This window comes from Nicotiana sylvestris, chromosome 8 (genome assembly GCF_000393655.2).
Source record: "Nicotiana sylvestris chromosome 8, ASM39365v2, whole genome shotgun sequence".
In the NCBI taxonomy this organism is placed as follows: Eukaryota; Viridiplantae; Streptophyta; class Magnoliopsida; order Solanales; family Solanaceae; genus Nicotiana; species Nicotiana sylvestris.
Genome location: NC_091064.1, coordinates 203,214,131 through 203,232,162, shown reverse-complemented (window position 1 = coordinate 203,232,162; position 18,032 = coordinate 203,214,131). Strand labels below are relative to the sequence as shown.

Genomic DNA, 18,032 nt, shown 5'->3' with positions numbered 1-18,032 from the left:
AATTTGGTAGTTGAATTGGAAAACAATGTAGGAAATATGTCGTGTTGGTTTTCTACAACACTTTTTGTTGATTACATTATACTCGAGTACTCTGATTACATTTTTACCGCAACAGCTTTGCCTTACAATTTGACTTTAATCTTCAAGTTATTTTTATAAATACCTTCAAGTGCCAAGTAATATCTGTATATAATTGTCATTTGTTACACAGCATAAAGATAAAATAAATACAGGAATCATATAAATAATTTAGCCATCTTTTATCAACAAGGTTTATCAAAAAATTCAATTTATCTACATTTAAACTACGTTAAACTACATTTTAACTACAACTCCTCTACATATGAATAATAGGACTACAGTTCTACCATAGTTAAACTACATATTCACTACAATCTGGATACAATTTACGTTGAATGCATTCTTTATTAATATCAGTTTTTTTGTATACAGTAAATATTAAATTTAACTATTCTATAAAAAAAAAGACAACTTTAGATGCTTGACAGAATACATAAAAACATAAATTGTGCAGATACACAAATTGATGTTTATATTTCTTAATCATCTTCAAAAACTTAAACAATTACACAAGAAAATCCGATAATTTGAGCTCACTAACATTTATTTTGAATAACTATTCTAACTACATGATATTCATTTCTTTTTCGGTGCATTCTTGCAAGTTCTTTTGTTATGCCCTTCACCTCCACAATTGCCACATGACACCTTGTATTTCTTTGACTTTATTTCATCAAATGTTTTATATCTTTCCTTGTGAGGTCTCCCTGGCTGCCTTTTATCTCCCGCCGGTGGCTTTACTACCTCATCCAAAATATGTTGTGGCACATCCCATTTGCCTTCATCAGGAAGAGGATTTACTGGCATTTCATAGGTAAGCAGAAGGCTCTTCCTTGTGTAATACGGAGAGCAATAGTTTTCGTATGTTTCATTCCTATGCCTTAATGCTGCCAAAGCATGCGCACATGGAAGTTCATCAAGTTGGAATTGTCCACAGCTACATTTCTTGTTTTCTAGACACACAATGTACCGCTTCACACCATCTAACACAGTATGTATATGATCTGTTGAAGCCCTCACCTACAATTGAAGACCAAACAGAAATAATAATACATCAATCATTAAAATGGATTATCAACAATTTACCTACAAATCAGCAACAAATATATTACAGCTCATCTACAAACTATTATTACCGACAATTTGACTACAGTTTAACTACAATCTGGAAACACTGCAGCTAGTACTTTTTTGATTCTACTGCACCAAAAAAAAATATCTTACCCTTAGTTTCTGAGATAATGTACTGTTGTCTTCCAATTCTTTGTTGTATTTGTGACCAAGGTATGTGAAAGTACCCTTTGCCTTCGATAACTTTTCTTTTGTCCAACGTTCAAGAAGAGTCCTCATATACTCAAATAGATCAAATATTGGAAGCTCTCTTGCATCTTTTGTTACAGCATTCAACGACTCGGCAATGTTTGACGTCATAGTAAAAGTTCTATTCACCGTTGCATGTACTCTTGACCATCTATGATAGCCAATATCATATAGGTAAGACTTTACACGCAGGTCTACCTCTTCAATCTTCAACATCCTTTCATTAAATTCATCCAGAGTGTATGACCGTGCTGTAGCAAAGTACAATTCATGTAATTGTAGATGTCCCTTCTTGAATTTTGACCTTATATTTGTCCATATATGCCACATGCAAGAGTAGTGTGTCATGCCCGGATAGACAACTGATGTTGCCTTCAGTATACTCTCATGCCTATCTGAAACAACACACATTAAAGGTCTTTCACCTTATGCCTCCTTGAATTGCTCAAAGAACCACTTCCAAGACGCGTCGTTTTCAGAATCAACCACAGCATATGCCAAGGGCAAAATAGTACCTACATTTTTAGACATAAAATATGATTAAATAACAACTACAATATATATTGAGAATATAGACAAGTTAATACATTCTTTTATATCACTACAAAATAACTACAATTTAACTGCATTTTAAAGACTGTCTACAAAATAAGTACAAAATTATTCCATTATTTACCTGCTGCATCCATGGTGCTTGCTGTCAGCATAATCCCCTGCAGGCTAACTTTAAGAATGTCCCATCAACCACTACTACCGGCCTACAATGTTGCCAACCATTTATTGATGTACAAAGAGCAACAAATGCGTATAAGAAGCAATCATCTGCTTCCATCTTCAATTTAACAACAGAACCAGGATAATTCTTCTCAAGAATATAAAAATATTTGGGTAATTTGTTGTAGGAGTCACACGGATTCCCTCTCAAAAACTGTAAAGTTTTTTCCTTTGCTCTCCATGCTTGCATGTAGCTTAGGTTCAGTCCATGTTCGGATAACATGTTAGTTTGTATGTCCTTTGGTGTGTAAACAGTCTTAGGATCACAATACTTTGGAACGACCATGCTACCAAGTACTGCTGCAATACGTTTGCGTTGTATGAATGTTTCGTCCATTAGGCAACATGTGTGTTGTCGGCTGAAACTTCTTATCTTGAACATTGCCGAATCATTAATTGATGTTGCCTTGAAATGCCATTTACAGCTTTCAGCAACACATATAAGCCAGTAGCTACAAAAGAAATACAATATTTACACAAATTTATGAAAAACTACAATTAACTACAAACTGACTACAATTTATAAAACCCACCTATCTTCAATCATACACTGATTTTGCTGATATATTATCCACAAATAACTACATACCTTCTATGACTAGATCTTTTTACTCTGAACTGGAACTTGTGCATCACTGAATAATTCTTCATTGCAGCAGCTACTGTTTGCTTGTCCTGATAAACTTGTCCTTCTTCAATATATGTTTGCGTAGATTCAGTTATTATTTCACTTTGATATTCCTCTATAGCTGGTGAGGATGGAAATTCAAGTAAGTTTAGGGATCCAGACGAACCTGCAAACAATAAATTCATAAATGTAGTTTCTATGTAGATAATTTTGAAAGCAACATTGCTTTATCCTTTTCAGTACTATGTGAGCTTTGTAGTTTAATTGTAGGTAATTGTAGTAATATTGTAGATAACATAGTAACACCATAACTCTCTGCAATGTCGAATCAAACATACCTGCACTGGTGCTTTCATTGTTGATTGCCAATTCCATATTGAAATCTCTTACGCTTATACATAAAGGATACGAACCTAAGTTTTTATTCTCCTTTTTGGTTTCCATGTACACACGAACCCCCATATCATTCCTAATCTCCATTGGAGGACAATTCTCGTTCACAATGTATTTGATTTCTATAATTTTATCCGATGTATCATCGATAATTGTTCTGCAATTGTAGAACTGAGAATTCCGTAGCTTGCATTATCATCTACCACAATGGCATCAACTTCAAAATCTCTAAATCTGCCATGGTTATCCCAATTACCATTCGATTTCAGCATTATTGGGATTTTGACATGATTTAGTGTAGTTGATAGGAAAAAAGACGAAGAACAGATATAGTTTCGACAATTTGAATACTGATATCGACGAAGAGCAATTTTGTATTCTACAATTTGTATTGCGTTGTAGAATTAGTAAAAGCAATTTGATTACTGGAGCTTCAGTAGCTTGCGTTTTTTAAGAATTGTAGTTGAGTGAGAGAAGAGAGATCTCTTTCTGTTGAGGAAGGAGAGAATTACGCAGCAATGAGATCTCCTTACGTTTCAAAATTCGAATAAAATTGTTGACAGAATCACAACAGATCTGGTGCCTTCATTTTAGGGCTTTTTTTATGGCAAAATCTACCTATTTTTGGATTGGTATATAATTTGTAGTAAAAGTGTGGACTACACGGGTAAATAACAAATTATGAACATTTTTGGTAATAAGGTTTGATATATGGTATATATTGGTAATAATCCCTTTTATGTTTGGCCTTGTTTTTCGACTTTGGACAGCCTTTCTCCCTGTGCCCATTTTCTCGACAAAAAGGCGTATTCATCTTTGTTGGGTCTGGAGCTTGACTTCGATCTCCCTTTCTTTGTTCTCATATGATTTTGAGAACGGTCTCTCATGACCAATGCTTCTTCTTCACTATTATTTGTTTTTTTTCTTTGGCAATATCTAGGTCTTGTTGAAAAAGGACATCAAGAACCTCAGCTTTTGCCACATCCCAAGTCCTGACCCGTCAAAACTTTCAACTGCAAATTTTGCATTTGACGTAATTTTTATCATAAGTGAAAATGCCAATGACGTATTACTGACCCCAGATGTGGACTCTTTATTTTTATTATCTCCTATTTTTGCTACAGATACTATTTATTTGCTAACAATACAGAAAACCAAAGCAATTCTTTTCTTGTGTAGAAGTTCAGACTATGTTGCAACCACACGGCATACTAAGATAGAACCTTGACTCTGATACCAATTGTTGCGGAAGCCGAATATATAGAGAGTGATTAAATCACAACTACTATATCTAAAGGTAGCTAATAAATAGTAAATAAGACAATAATAAAAAGAACACCAGAAATTAACGAGGTTCGGCAAAAATTGATTTTTGCCTAGTCCTCAGACACAATCAACTTAAACTTTATTTCACTCCAAAAATACAAGTGAAATACTACAAGAGAGAAAAAAGACTCAAATGCCTTAGGAGATAAGAAGGCAAGTGAGAGGTGTTTACAAATGAACAAAACTCTTGCTATTTATAGAAGGAAAATGACATTAATAATGTCATGCATGATATCACATTAAGTATGAACATGCAACGTAAATGCGTGAAAAATGCATCTACAAATTTCTTCCTAAAAGGAGGCTTCAAATGTTCACACTAGTTCACATCAAACTTGTCAAATTTAACACTGATAACAAAATGAATATAGGGATATACCATGGAAGAAGAAATAGAAAACCAAAACTACAAATCTAAGCAAAATCATTCAAGTCCTAATTAATGAAATTCGTAATTAATTTTTGTCAATATTGTTCTAATTTCTTTTATAATGGGCCTGGCCTGGCCTGTGAAAATAGAGGAGGCGAAAGAAAGAGAGTTCAATTTTAGTTGCGTTTGTTTTTATGGCATTTGATTGGAGAATGAAACATATCTTTTAAAAAAGATATTTATTAAAGATTAATAATAATATTAGCAATCGAATAGTATTTTGATCGAATTTAGTATTACAAATTGACAATAATGTTTAAGTGTTAGTTAGAGCAGTAATATGATATCAAAAGTTGATATAGATTTTAAGAAAAATAAAATCCGCCAGAAAATACTTACTTGTTGAAAACCTTTTTTTGTCATGCCAAAAATACTTATAGTAGCTGGTGAAACTGAGTCATAAGCTCTACATGAATAAACTGAACTAATCTTTAATACATCAGTGTCTAAGTAAAGAGTAAGTAGTATAAAAGAAACAAGGACAGAGGGTGACTCCGAGGCCTGCAAATGTCGGCATGTATACCTTGAAGTCTCTGATCCGAATGAGATACATGTATATGCACAAAAAGATGAGCAGAAGCATAGTATGAGTGCACCACAATGGTACCCAGTAAGTATCAATCCTAACCTCGGTAGAGTAGTGACGAAGTCAGGTTAAGATAACTACTAGGATAAAAATAAGAAACTGAACAAGTATAATACAATCTAAGAATGTACACGAGGAAAATAAGACAATAAAAAATACAACAAGATAGATTACACTAGAATGCAAAGCAATAAATGCAACAAGAAATGATCACATAATAAGAACATCAACTAAAAAATGCAAACAAAATATAAGTGAGTTTAATAAGAGATAACAACAAGAATTATAATTGATGTACCACCTCGTATTCTCATTTCACAATTACTATCACAATTTTCCTTATATCACTGCAGGAGCCTTACATTTAGTTTTGAAAATTATTTTTTGTGAAATAACTTCTCGCGTTTTAGTGCACCTTATCACACCACGTGGCTTCAAGTAGTTCCCCTACTAGCAACACGCGTATCAAGATCACCTTATCTCGCCACATGCGTATCAACCCTTATCCTTATACTACCGTATGCGTATCAATATCACAACATATCACAACTCACACCTCAAGTGCCCAAATATCACAACATGCCAAAGGAATCAACAATAATAATATTTTCGCAATAAATAACCCGTAGCTCAACCACAATGTGTATAAGTGTCATAACAATAGCAACTGAAAGTGAATAGCTCAACAAGAATGTTATTTCAATAATTTACATCTTTCTCAATGTGATCACGACTTTTACAACTTCAACACCAAAACTCAACGATAAGATATTCCCAGAAATAACAACTTCAAGTAAGGTAACTCAACAGTCAAATAATTAATAAGGTAATTAGGAAACATAACTTCACCTAAGCATGTAAGGGCAGATAACAAGTAAGAGATGGGACAAGTATTAACAATGTCAAATAAAGCATGTAAGGATGGATTAACGATGATGGATATAACATGTTATGATAATTCAATTAAAGGCATGAAAAGAATCTACATAGCTTAAACCGATAAACTACCGAATATAGCCCGTGTACCCACTCATCACCTTGCCTACACGGCTATCATATACCACAAATGACACAAAATAACTCAAATCCTATGAGGTAATTCTCCCACACAAAGTTAGGCAAGATACTTACCTCAAACACGCTAACTCAATCCACTAGTAAGCCTTTTTCGCGAATATCCGACTCTAAACGGCTCGAATCTAGCCAAAATAACTTCATACCATAAATACAAACCATAGAAAATAATTTCGGATAATAAAGTTGCAATCTTTAAAGAAAATTAAAAAGTTAACTCAAAAGTCAATCAAGGGCCCATTTCTCGAAACCCAACCAAGCTAAAAAAATCCGAATACACATTCAATAAAGAGTCCAACTATACTAAAATTATTCAATTTCGACGTCAAATTAACCTTCAAATCCTCAAAATATAGCTTATGAAGTTTTTCCAAATTTTTCAACCCAAAACACTAATTAAATGGTAAACACAATGATGGATTCATACAAATAATCAAATACGAGTTAAAATCATGTACCCCGATTAACTCTTTGAAAACTCTCTCAAAATTGCCCAAGACCGAGGTATCTAACTCAAAAGATGAATAATGGGAACAAACCCTTGATCTGCCCATTTTTTAACTTAGTGTTTCCGCTTCTGTGGACCAGTAGCCATATCTACGGCGCAACTTTTCATTAAACCTAGGGAATATTGCATCTGCAGACTCTCGAGCGCATCTACGGAACCCAGCTACTTTTTTGCGTGTCCGCTTATGCGGAGAAACGACAGCACTTGCAATCACAGTTTGCCAGCCCAACCCTCACTTCTGCGGCTCACATGCTGCTTCTACGGTGCCGCACCTGTGGCCCAAAGTGCACAGGTGCAATTGTACCAGAACCTTAGCTGGACAGAATTCTTCCAAGTCCAATCAATTCCAGATTCAATTTTGGATTTAATTGAATCACATCGAGGCCCCCGGGACCCCGTCCAAGCATACCATCAAGTTTCAAAACACATAGAGAACCTACTCGAGGCCTAAAATCAAATCAAACAATATCGATCCTATGAATCGCAACCCAGTTCAAACATATTAAAACTATGAATATTCAACTTCCAAAACTAACGCCGAATCATACTAAACCAACTCTGATTGACCTTAAATTTTGCACACAAGTCATAAATGATACAATGGACCTCTTCCAACTTCCGAAATCGAAATCCGTCAACTCCCGGTCAAACTTTTCAACCTTCCAAACCTTTAACTTTCTGACTTTTGTCAATTCAAGCCAAAACGACATACGAACTTCCAAATCAATATCTGAATACGCTCCTAAGTCCAAAATCACCATACAAAACTATTGAAACCGTCAAAACTCCATTTCGGAGTCATCTAGAGAAAATTCAAACTTCGGTCAACTCTTTCAACTTAAGCTTTGTTGATATCCAATTTTTCCCTATATATTTTTCAATATGCAAAATACCTTCAAAATAGCATATATATGCATATACAAGTATCCAAATGTTTTATTATTTTTTCATAATTTTGTAAGGTTTTTAAATCGATTTATTTCCCTTTTTCATCCATAAAATTCCAATAATTATGTCCAAAATAATTATTTTCGATGATTCATTTATTGGATTTTTATATTTATGCCAAAATAATTTTTACATATTTGTTTTTTACAATTTTATTTAATATTTTTTAAAGCTAATTGCATATAATTGCAATATTAACCTTTTTAAGATTTAATTGTGTTTTATATTGATAAGATTGAGCCCTATATTTTTAAATTGTTATTTACATGCTGTGAATCATTTTAGTGCTTTCAATTTATTCTCAAAAATTTATTTACTATTTTTATAATGTAAAAAAGATATAATTGGCTATTTAAATAACAACCTATTTGTATTTAATTTTTAGCCTAAATTTAACCCCAAATCAAACCCAATTTCAATTAAACCCGACCCCAACCCAATTTCAACAAACCCAAACTCGGATTCCCCACCTACCCTTTTAATCTAGGCCGTTGATTATTCAGATCAACGGTCACCATTCACCCTTCCATAATTAAACCCAAAAGACCCCTTAACCTAATTCACTTTTCACTAAACGCCGCCCTTGAATCCCTCTCCTATCAATTCTCTCTGCAGCCTCACATAAACCCTAGCCGCCGCCACCCAATTCCACCCTAATTCCTTACAATCCCTACCTAATCCATGGATTCCCATGGCTGCTTGAGAGGTGTATCGGCCTCCTATGGCTCCTGGGTGTTTGTTTCCATGATTTCATGGCCAGATCTCAAAGAGATCTGGTCCAGTCCTTGCTCAAATACTATCTCTGGTCTTTTTTCGGCCACCTTTGACCATTCAAGTCAGATCCACGGCTTTTCTAGCTAGATCGGTAACTTTCAAAGTCTTTCTCACTTTTTCAGGGTTCTCTGAAACCCTAGCTTTAAGGTCTTTTGATTTTCTTTCAGATCTATCTTAGATCTGTGCTTATTACGGACTTCTCAAGTGTTTTCTCTAAGGTTCTTCGATTTTCTTTCAAAATGACTCTTCATTTTTCAACGATTATGGTTTCTTAAAACTCTTTTTAAAGATCTCTCCTTCGATCTTCAGCATCGTTTATGATTTCACTATATTCAAACGACTTGTTTATGCTTTCCTTCTACCTGATTCTGCATGTTGAAAACCCTAGGTCTTTTGGTCTTATCCAAATTCTGAAACTGTCCTTGTTTGTTTGAATGTATACTTGTTCGATTAAGTTCTTTGTTTCTGACTCTCTTTTCCTTGTTTGACTTATCTGATTCTGAGTTCTTACCATCTCTTAAACTCGACTACTATTGAAGCCCTAGTTTCTTAAAAGAGTTTTCCTCGCTTATTACTATGAGTTTGAAGGTCTTTACTTGTTTCTGACTTTCTTACTTGTTACTATGTTTTTCTTCACTTTCGATTCTATGTGACTACTTGACCTTGTTGACTACTATGCTTCGAGTAGATCTCTTTTACTACTGAATCCTTGCTTATTCCTGTTACTTTTGTATGTTTGTGTTGTTTCTTTTGCCAATGTGTTTGGCCTTGCATGTCTGATACTTCTGTTCATTCTATTTATATGTTGAAGTGCAGAATCATATTTTTTTCTTGATTGATCTTGATTTCCTCCATCTCACGACTGATTGCAAAGGGTTCCCTTATAAACCCTAATTTTTTTACTCATTTGTTTAAAAGTAATTGTTTCCTTTCCTTTACTGTGATGTTTGATCTTGTTGAATCAATTATTTACTTCATACTTTTACTGCCCCCTTATTTGGAAATAATCAATCTGTCCCAAACTGATTTCTTTCCTTAATTAACCCTATTAGTATCCGTTAAGCGGTGATTCCTTAATTAAAGGGAATCATTTGTGTTAATTGATTCTGATTGTGATTATTTCTATGTTTGTGTTAAGACTTTACTTATTACCTTATTCTTCACTCGTTTTCAAAACTATAAATACCCTACTCCTCTTCTTTCAAATGGACGAACAATTTGAGTTCAGAACACACACTTACACTCAAAAACACTCTCCTTCTTTACTACTACTTGTGATATTGCTTTGTCTAGACGGCTGAAAGCCAAGGCTAGACTGTGGAATCTTGCTTACTTTACCTTTCTGCACTTTGCTTCTCTACTGGTATGTCCTAGTTAATTTTTTAAGCCCCAACAACAACATGCTTCTTTAGTTGCTTCAATTTCTTTTACTCTTGCCTACTTCTGCTCATGTTTCTGCAGTCAAGTTACATTATTAGCATGCTGTAATATGTTCCCTTTTCCCTTAGATTAATGTTTCCCCTATGTGTGTGTTTTAACACATATTTTGTCTTATGAACCCCAAACCCCCATATCCCCTCTATGTGTTTGTGTTCCTTTGACTGGTTTGTCGCCATGCCAGTATCAGTTATTGTTGTGCATGACCAAACCAGACCCCTGCTGGGTTCATGTGCTTACAAACAAATATATCCCCAAAACCCATTGACCCCTTTAAATGACTACTGATTCTGTGTAGTTTTGAGTTTTACTACTACTACTACTACTATTTTAAATCACTTCTGTCACTAATTGCTTTCAAAATGGACTGTCAGTCCAACTTTTAAAAAATAAATCTCTTTTTCAAGCTATATTCTGCACTTTCACTATATTCTTAGAATCTAGGTTCTGTTCCTCTTGTGTGAGCCTTGCCTTAGGACCCTTGAGATCCCTCTGAACTTCGACACATAAGGGCTGGCCCTTCCACACTGCACTCATTCTGTTTGGTTATGCAAATCTGGGTGTGAGCACTGCTCGGGATCTCTTGAGGTCCTTAGGGAACTCTGACATACCCAGATATGAGAAAGGCTTTGGGAATAATATTGGTATTGAAGTGGTTCATTACAAAAACTCAAAGAGGAAGTCAAGATCAGGCTTTCTTTGGTTGTAATTTCTTATTTCTGCATTTCTTTTGTAATTCAATTATTTGGTCTGTAATAATTTGTAAACGATTATAGGGTGATTAATGAAAAAGGGTGGTAGTTGTATGTTGTGGGTAAATTGGGTAGATAACATGCTTATAGAGTTTATTTTGATTCCAAACATGGCCTGTTAGATATCATGCCTATATGATCTGCTTTGGTTTAAAATATATTTTGTATGCTTTACTTTCACAATTAGAAACCATATCTATAGGGTCTAAATGGCTTTAACAGTAGAGATAAAGCCTATAGGGTTAAAAATCCGCTTTATAAATAGATATCATGCCTATAGGATGTAAAGTAATTGAAGTTCAATTTTTCATCACAGCATGTATCCAGATTCATTTCCCTTAGAGATCATGGCTATAGGGTTAAAAATCCTCTTTTAATAATTAGATACCATGCCTATATGATTTAAAATCAGTTGTAATAGAAATCATGCCTATAAGGTCTAAAACCAGTTTAGTTAAAAATCAGTTTGACACGTTGATCGCGATGAACTCAACCTTACACAACGGTAGGAGGAGCGGGCGCTAATACTTTTACCCGAATAGTGGTATCGGGGTCAATTTCCACAAGGAGCTTGGAATGGAGTTGCGTATTTGTTTAGACTAGGGTCGTGGCATCACCTAGGTGGTTAACTAACGGGTAGAGGTTACTAATAATATTTTAACATATTTGGGATCAATGTTACAACCGTGCACATTTGTACTCACTCTCACACCTCTCGGTAGAGAGAGTGATTTAGCCCAATTGACTCTCTCGAGATCAATTGGGTAGGCCAATTAGACCAAGAAACTTGAGTTCAAGTAGGGTGATTACTCTCTCGAGGTTTAACCCGTTAATTGGGACTATCATTTCTCATGGATCCACCCCAATCCCTTGTTGGGTCAATTTTGGGGTCATAGACTCTCTTTCTCAAGAAAGGTCAAGACCCACTAAGCTAGAATCAATGTTTGCAACCATCAATCCTTAATTAAATCATAAAATTAACCCAAATAACAAATACCCAATATCAATATATTAGTAAGAAGCAACACCCATTAATTACCCACACTAGGGTTGAGCCACAACCCTAGCTAATGGGTTTAGCTAGACATAATTAAAGCAGAAAATGAAGAAATAGAAGATGAAACAACCATATTAATTAATTGCTAATGCTAAACTACAATAATCTATGATGAAACTAAGCTAAAAATGCCCAAGATAGGCCAAAACATGAGTCTCACGAGTGCAGCAACTATCAGTTGTACAAAACTTGACCTAAAAATGGTAAAATGTTCTATTTATAGTGGGCTGGAAAAACCGGACAAAAATGCCCCTGCGAGGTTAGTGCGGACCGCACAAAGATAGAACACGGACGCACTGGGTTGCTTGACCTCTGAATCTTGCTCTCTGAAAATGGTGATGCGGACCGCACAAAGTTGGGGTGTGGCCGCATAAAAACTGGCATGGACCGCACAAAGTTGTTGTGCGACCGCATGAAAGGTTTTGCAGCTTCTCTGAACTTCACAAATGCGGGCTGCGTGACCATAGAGTGAGGCCGCATGGGGGGGAGGGGGGAGCGCGGGCCGCATGAAGTTAGACGCGGCCGCGTGGTTTGCTTCTGGAATATAATACTCTCTGAACTTATTGGACGCGACCGCATAGCAAAATTGTGCGGCCGCATGAGTGAGACGTGGGCCGCATGAATTGGGACGCAGCCGCATGGGGCATGGCTTGTAAGTTCACAGTCTCTGAACTTCTATAGTACGGGCGCATGACATGATGGTGCGGTCCGCACCAAGTTCTGAATGTCTTCACTCTACTGTTCTTTGGCACTTGAGTAGGTTTCACTCCAATTTGAGCCGATCTTTGACGATTTGTCACTTTATAGCTCAAACCTGCAATCAAGCGCAATCTGTAAGCTTTTTGGGACTATTTTGTAGCAATTTACACTCAAAGCGTAGGCAAGTATGAGTATAAAACATGTTAAAATCCTACTTATCAACTCCCCCAAACTTAAACTTTTGCTTGTCCTCAAGCGAACAAAACAAAACCCACCTCTCAAAGGCAACATCCAAGCAATTTCATCTTATCCTAAAGTAACCTCAACAAGCGTCAATTGGGACTAATAATTGCCCTCAATGCGAATACATCATTAACACATTTAAACTTTGAAAGCTTGTGGATCAAATGTGACACAAGAGCTTCAAGAGTTGACACATTTCATCAAAGAACTTTTCTCAATTACCTTGGCCATTGTGGAACCCAAACTCAAACACCCTCAACTCTCCCTAAGCGAACCTCACCTTTTTTAGTATTATCACACAAACCGAGATTGATGGATTTCCACTCATCTCTCTCAAGGAAGAGGCCACAAGTCCGGCTCTAAGTACCATATGCTTGCCCTTTATGTAAGTATCTACTAATGTAGGTTCCCTTCAACTCAAAATCATGTAGGGTTTTTATGGAGTCATTTTGAAGGCTTTTGGGTAATGGTAGGACATAGTTTTGTTCAAGTGGGTTCAATCTTCCCTTAAGCACTTCTTTTGATTCATTTCGACACACTTTCTTGACTCATTTGAGTATTCACTTCTTTTTCAAGGGGTTAGAGAGACACATTGTCACCCTGTTTCATGCAATTCAACACATTTCTCCTTTTTTACTTTTTCCACACCCTTTTTCACTTTTGTTTTCTTTGAATCCCCTTTTTGACCTTATTCAATTGGGTCTTTCTTTTTGTCTTATCTTTTCTTTTTCTTTTTGCTTTTGTACCTTTTTACCACATTGTTTTCTTTCTTGTCTCCCCCTCAAACTTAGACGTTTCCCATCTACTCAAGGGAAGATTTGGGTGCCACGAGAGGGTATCGTTAAGAACGGGTATAGGCTTGTAGCTTCGGTTCTTGAAAGAAGAAGGTTCAAGGCTCAAAAGGGTTAACTAGGGATCATTTCATTGGTAGGTCATGGAATTTTTCAATCTTAGCATTTTGGATCAAGGAGAGCCTACAATCACTTCTCAAGCCGAATTTTACCTAAGATTTCACCTCAACAAACATTCGGGGCAAGTTCTAGACCATTGGCTCGGGACCTAGACTCGCAAATCGAATTCTCACCACACACACTCAAGGATTGCTAAAGATGTCGAGTTGAGGGCCCACAACGACCTTAGTTACGATACAAGCGCACAATGGTTCAATACGACCATATGATGACTGTTTGGTCAATAGAAGAGTCTCAAGGCCACGACTTTCACCATCCTAAGCACAACATTATGTCTTTGACCATGGGATCAAATGCAAATGTGTTAGGCCCAAGTGAAGCTTTGCTTGAGGTATCCTTGACTGCAAAACTTGAAAATCAAAAAACGAAAAATCAAAAACGGACTCAAACCCTTAAGAAGGTTGTCACGCCATCTATCATTGGGAAGAGCCACCCGGTTCGCACAACACTCTACCCTTGGAAAGAACCGTGGCATTAAGAAAACCAAGGGCTTATTGCAAATGCCAAAACAAAACAAAAAGGATACGAGCTTACTATGAAGCTACAAACAAAAAAGTTTAACGAAAATAAAAAAAAACGAATGAATATGTACAATAGGGGAGTAGAATATACAACGGGGGGAACGAATATGTACATAAAGTAGAAAAGTAACTAGAATGAAAAGTTATATACAGGTCAACTATCAACTAGCAACATAAGCTAAGAATCAAATAAATATGTACAGTCATCCCAAATGTATCAACCATCAAAATAGAAAATAGTAGGGCGCACCCCCACGAATAAAAACTGGCATTGTCCCCAATGCCAACTACCAAAATAAGCATATAAACAGAGAAAGGATATAGAGTGGCTCCTCAAGCCTGATCCGTCGTCATGGGATGATCAGGGGTCCCCTGGTCCTCTGTACTGGCGGGAACCTCAGACTGGTTTTTGGTCTGCTGCTGCTCTGCTGCTGGGACAGGGGCCGCGTCATGGACTGGCTGAACATCTGGTGGAGCACTGGAAGTATCCTTCTGAACCTGTGCTACCTCTATCACAACACCCTCAGTGCTAGGAAGCTTCCTCTTCTTCCTTGGGTGCCTAGGCTCATCCTCCTGTTGTGGCTCCGGTACAACTACTGATGGTGGAGGTTCTGACACATCAAAGAAAAAGTCTAAAGGTAGCTGGTTTGCCTTTAGCTTGTCAACCTCAGCTCGGAGCTCCTTCACCTCATCCTTGGATGCCCAGGATTTTCTCATATTTTTATGTTCTCGGGCAAGCTCCTTTAGAACTTTGCCCTGTGCATCAACTGCCTTTGTCAAGGCAGCCTGAGTAGCCAAAATCTTCTCTTGGTTGGACAGGAGTGTCTTCAATGTCTCCTCAATGGACTGAGGAATCTCAACTGTGGCTGGAATAGACTGGGCCGCAACTGTGGTAGCCAAAGTGGACAACTTGGATGTCGAGACTGACATCCAGTTGTTCAAACTAGCCAATGTCTTTGCTAATTGCTGGGCCGTGAAGGGTTGGATTTGGAGGTGGGAACCACTGGTCCAGTTGAAGAACTGGGACCCACAGAGGAGGATGGGATGTCCGAAACAGTAGTGGTAGCGGAAGTGGGTGGCTCAACAGAGGCTTCTACCGCAACTGGCTCCTCAGACCGGCCAGTCGGGGCAGAGGTGGATGTTTTTCCCTTCTTATCCCCCTTCGGGTTGTCCGGCCCCTGAATATTAAACCATGAGAACGGGGACACCGGCCGGACTTCAACATCGAAGGGGTATTTTTTTACCTTTGCATCTTCAAAGTACATTGTGAGGGTGTTCGGGTAGGGGTAGTTTCTGTCTGTATCAATGCCAATAAATGTGATCACACTGTACATAACATTTCCCACATTGATGGGGAAACCTGCCATAATGGACGCAATGAGAACCGCTCGGGAGATTGGAATGGTTTGGTCATGGGACGAAGGGTCCAACCTGTTGCATACAAATGTTAACCATCCTCTCGCCTCAAAATTAAGGTCCTTTCTCAGTATTTTCTTCCCCACCTGAATCCATTCCGGAATGGTACCCGGCTGAGCTAAGAACTGTGCCACCCAAGGACGAGCTTCCTCTTTCAACACTAATTTCTCTCTGTACAAAGTGTCATCCTCCTCGTTGAAACCCAAATATTCGTTCAACGCCTCTGCCGAAAACATTATCGTCTTATCCCGCTCTTTGGTTGCAATTGACTCTTCTTTGGTGTGAGCTACATTGCAGTAGAATTCCTTCACCATATGTTCATTTGCATCGATCAGCACATCTTTAAATAAATCCCACACCACTCTAGTAAGAAATTGATCATAGACTCTGGGAATGTAGGGTAACAAATCCCGGGTGACTATTCTTCTTTCTAGAATCAGCTTCTTCTTTGGCCACACTTCCCGAAATTTATGAAAGACTACCTCGCTGACAAATTTGTCCTGCCATACAACTGGGTTTCTACTTCTTTCAATTCCCCCAACTCTAGGTACCCCACTGTCCGGGACCTCCTCATCATTCTTGTTTTTGTCTTCTGCACTTTCCCCGGATTCTGAAGTTGTAGGGGAGGTAGAGTATTTGGTACTGCCTGCTTCTGAGCCCTCAAACGACTTAGGTTGTATAACAATTGGAGCTTTAGCAGGGCCTGTGGGGGCTTTCCACGAACTCGTTGAGAAATCCTGGGAGGGGAGGTACTCACTCCCCGACTGCTCTTCATCAGTCACCACCTGCTTTCTTGTTTTTAGCTTTGATTGGGGAGTGAGTTTCTTCAATTTAGCTTTACCTCCCTGGGAGGGTCACCTCCTTGTCCGGGCTGTTTAGCTCCACGACCTCATTGTTTAACCATTTTTTGCACACAAATAATTCTAACATTGTTAGTTCAGGCAGTTGCAGAGTTTAAGTACAAAACAGAAACACAGATAGAGAATAGCTGACAGCAGTGCAGACCGCACAAACTAGGCATGCGGACCGCACTGACCAACTTTGGAATTCAACACCTCTCTGATTAGGGATCATACGGACCGCATGAACAGGGTGCGCGTCCGCATGGGAGCCAACGCGGTCTGCACAAACTGGTCATGCGGCCACATTGGCCATAATATTTAAAAGTGGTGCCCTCTGAACCTCACCCATGCGGACCGCGCAAACATGGCATGCGGCCGCATGGAGCATGGCGCGGACCGCACAAACCCGGCATGCGGTCATGCTGAGAGAATCAACCTTTGGGCTCAAGGTTTACGCGGACCGCGTAACAGACTAATGTGGTCGCGTGGGGTATGGGGCGGACCGCACAAACAGGGTGCGCGGCCGCGCTGAGCTGAAAATACAGGGGCAACTAGGGCTTTAATTACTGGGCTCAAATCTTTCATGTTTTAGCATCCTACTTTGTCCCTACTCATTTATAACATGCCCATCATTTCAAAGAGCAACAAGAACACTATAGAACTATTCTAATCATGAAAAAATGAAAATCAAAAAGAAAAATTGAAGAAGTTATGACTAGGGGAACATGTATAAAGTTTAAATTAATGCTAAGTAGAGAGTAATGTGAGAGATATGTTACCAGAAAAGCGAAGAAATTCCGTTGATATTAACACTAAGAAGGATCTCTGAAGGTGAACAGTAACTTTTAGGGCTCAGGAGTGAATTTTGGCGAAAAGTTCTACTGAAGACCCTAATGGTCTATTTATAGGAAACAAGGGGGCCCATCACTTACCGTCCAGTGCGGCCGCATGAACACGACCGCGGGTCGCACTGGGGTTTAACCTTTTTACCTGAAGCTGCAGTGAAAGCACGCGGACCGCATGAAATGGGATGCGGCCGCATGAGTACTATGCGGGCTGCACAAAGTGGGACGCGACCACGTGAACACAGTTCAGAGACTTGGCAATAATTTCTTTGGCCGGTGCGGACCGCGCAAAGTGGGATTGCGACCGCGTCGGTCACTGTTCAGAGACTGTTGTTTTACACAGTTGTTTTTGTATTGGTTCAATCGCAATTCCTGCAACATCTCACAAACCATTAGCTCAAAAATCC

At 38.0% G+C, this 18,032-nt stretch overlaps 2 protein-coding genes across 2 annotated transcripts; both read right to left on the bottom strand.

Annotated features, from left to right (window-relative positions):
• Window positions 1–657: 657 nt before the first annotated feature.
• On the bottom strand, window positions 658–1,812 carry LOC138876260 (uncharacterized). Its single transcript, XM_070155168.1, has 2 exons — window positions 1,306–1,812; window positions 658–1,101 (listed from the first exon to the last, which is right to left on the bottom strand). Exons 1-2 carry the CDS (start codon window positions 1,810–1,812, stop codon window positions 658–660), a joined length of 951 nt encoding a protein of 316 aa, XP_070011269.1.
• A 289-nt stretch (window positions 1,813–2,101) lies between these two features.
• Window positions 2,102–3,283, bottom strand: LOC138876259 (uncharacterized). Its single transcript, XM_070155167.1, has 3 exons — window positions 3,142–3,283; window positions 2,765–2,969; window positions 2,102–2,627 (listed from the first exon to the last, which is right to left on the bottom strand). Exons 1-3 carry the CDS (start codon window positions 3,281–3,283, stop codon window positions 2,102–2,104), a joined length of 873 nt encoding a protein of 290 aa, XP_070011268.1.
• Between the last annotated feature and the right edge of the window lie 14,749 nt (window positions 3,284–18,032).

Excerpts from the sequence above, each read along its gene's own strand:
- LOC138876259 (XM_070155167.1), bottom strand. The coding sequence starts at position 3,283 with ATGGAGATTAGGAATGATATGGGGGTTCGTGTGTACATGGAAACCAAA. Across the intron at positions 2,970-3,141 it reads CAATGAAAGCACCAGTGCAG|GTTCGTCTGGATCCCTAAAC; the intron begins GTATGTTTGATT and ends TATTGTTTGCAG. Across the intron at positions 2,628-2,764 it reads AAAAGATCTAGTCATAGAAG|CTACTGGCTTATATGTGTTG; the intron begins GTATGTAGTTAT and ends TTTCTTTTGTAG.
- LOC138876260 (XM_070155168.1), bottom strand. The coding sequence starts at position 1,812 with ATGTGTGTTGTTTCAGATAGGCATGAGAGTATACTGAAGGCAACATCA. Across the intron at positions 1,102-1,305 it reads CATTATCTCAGAAACTAAGG|GTGAGGGCTTCAACAGATCA; the intron begins GTAAGATATTTT and ends CTTCAATTGTAG.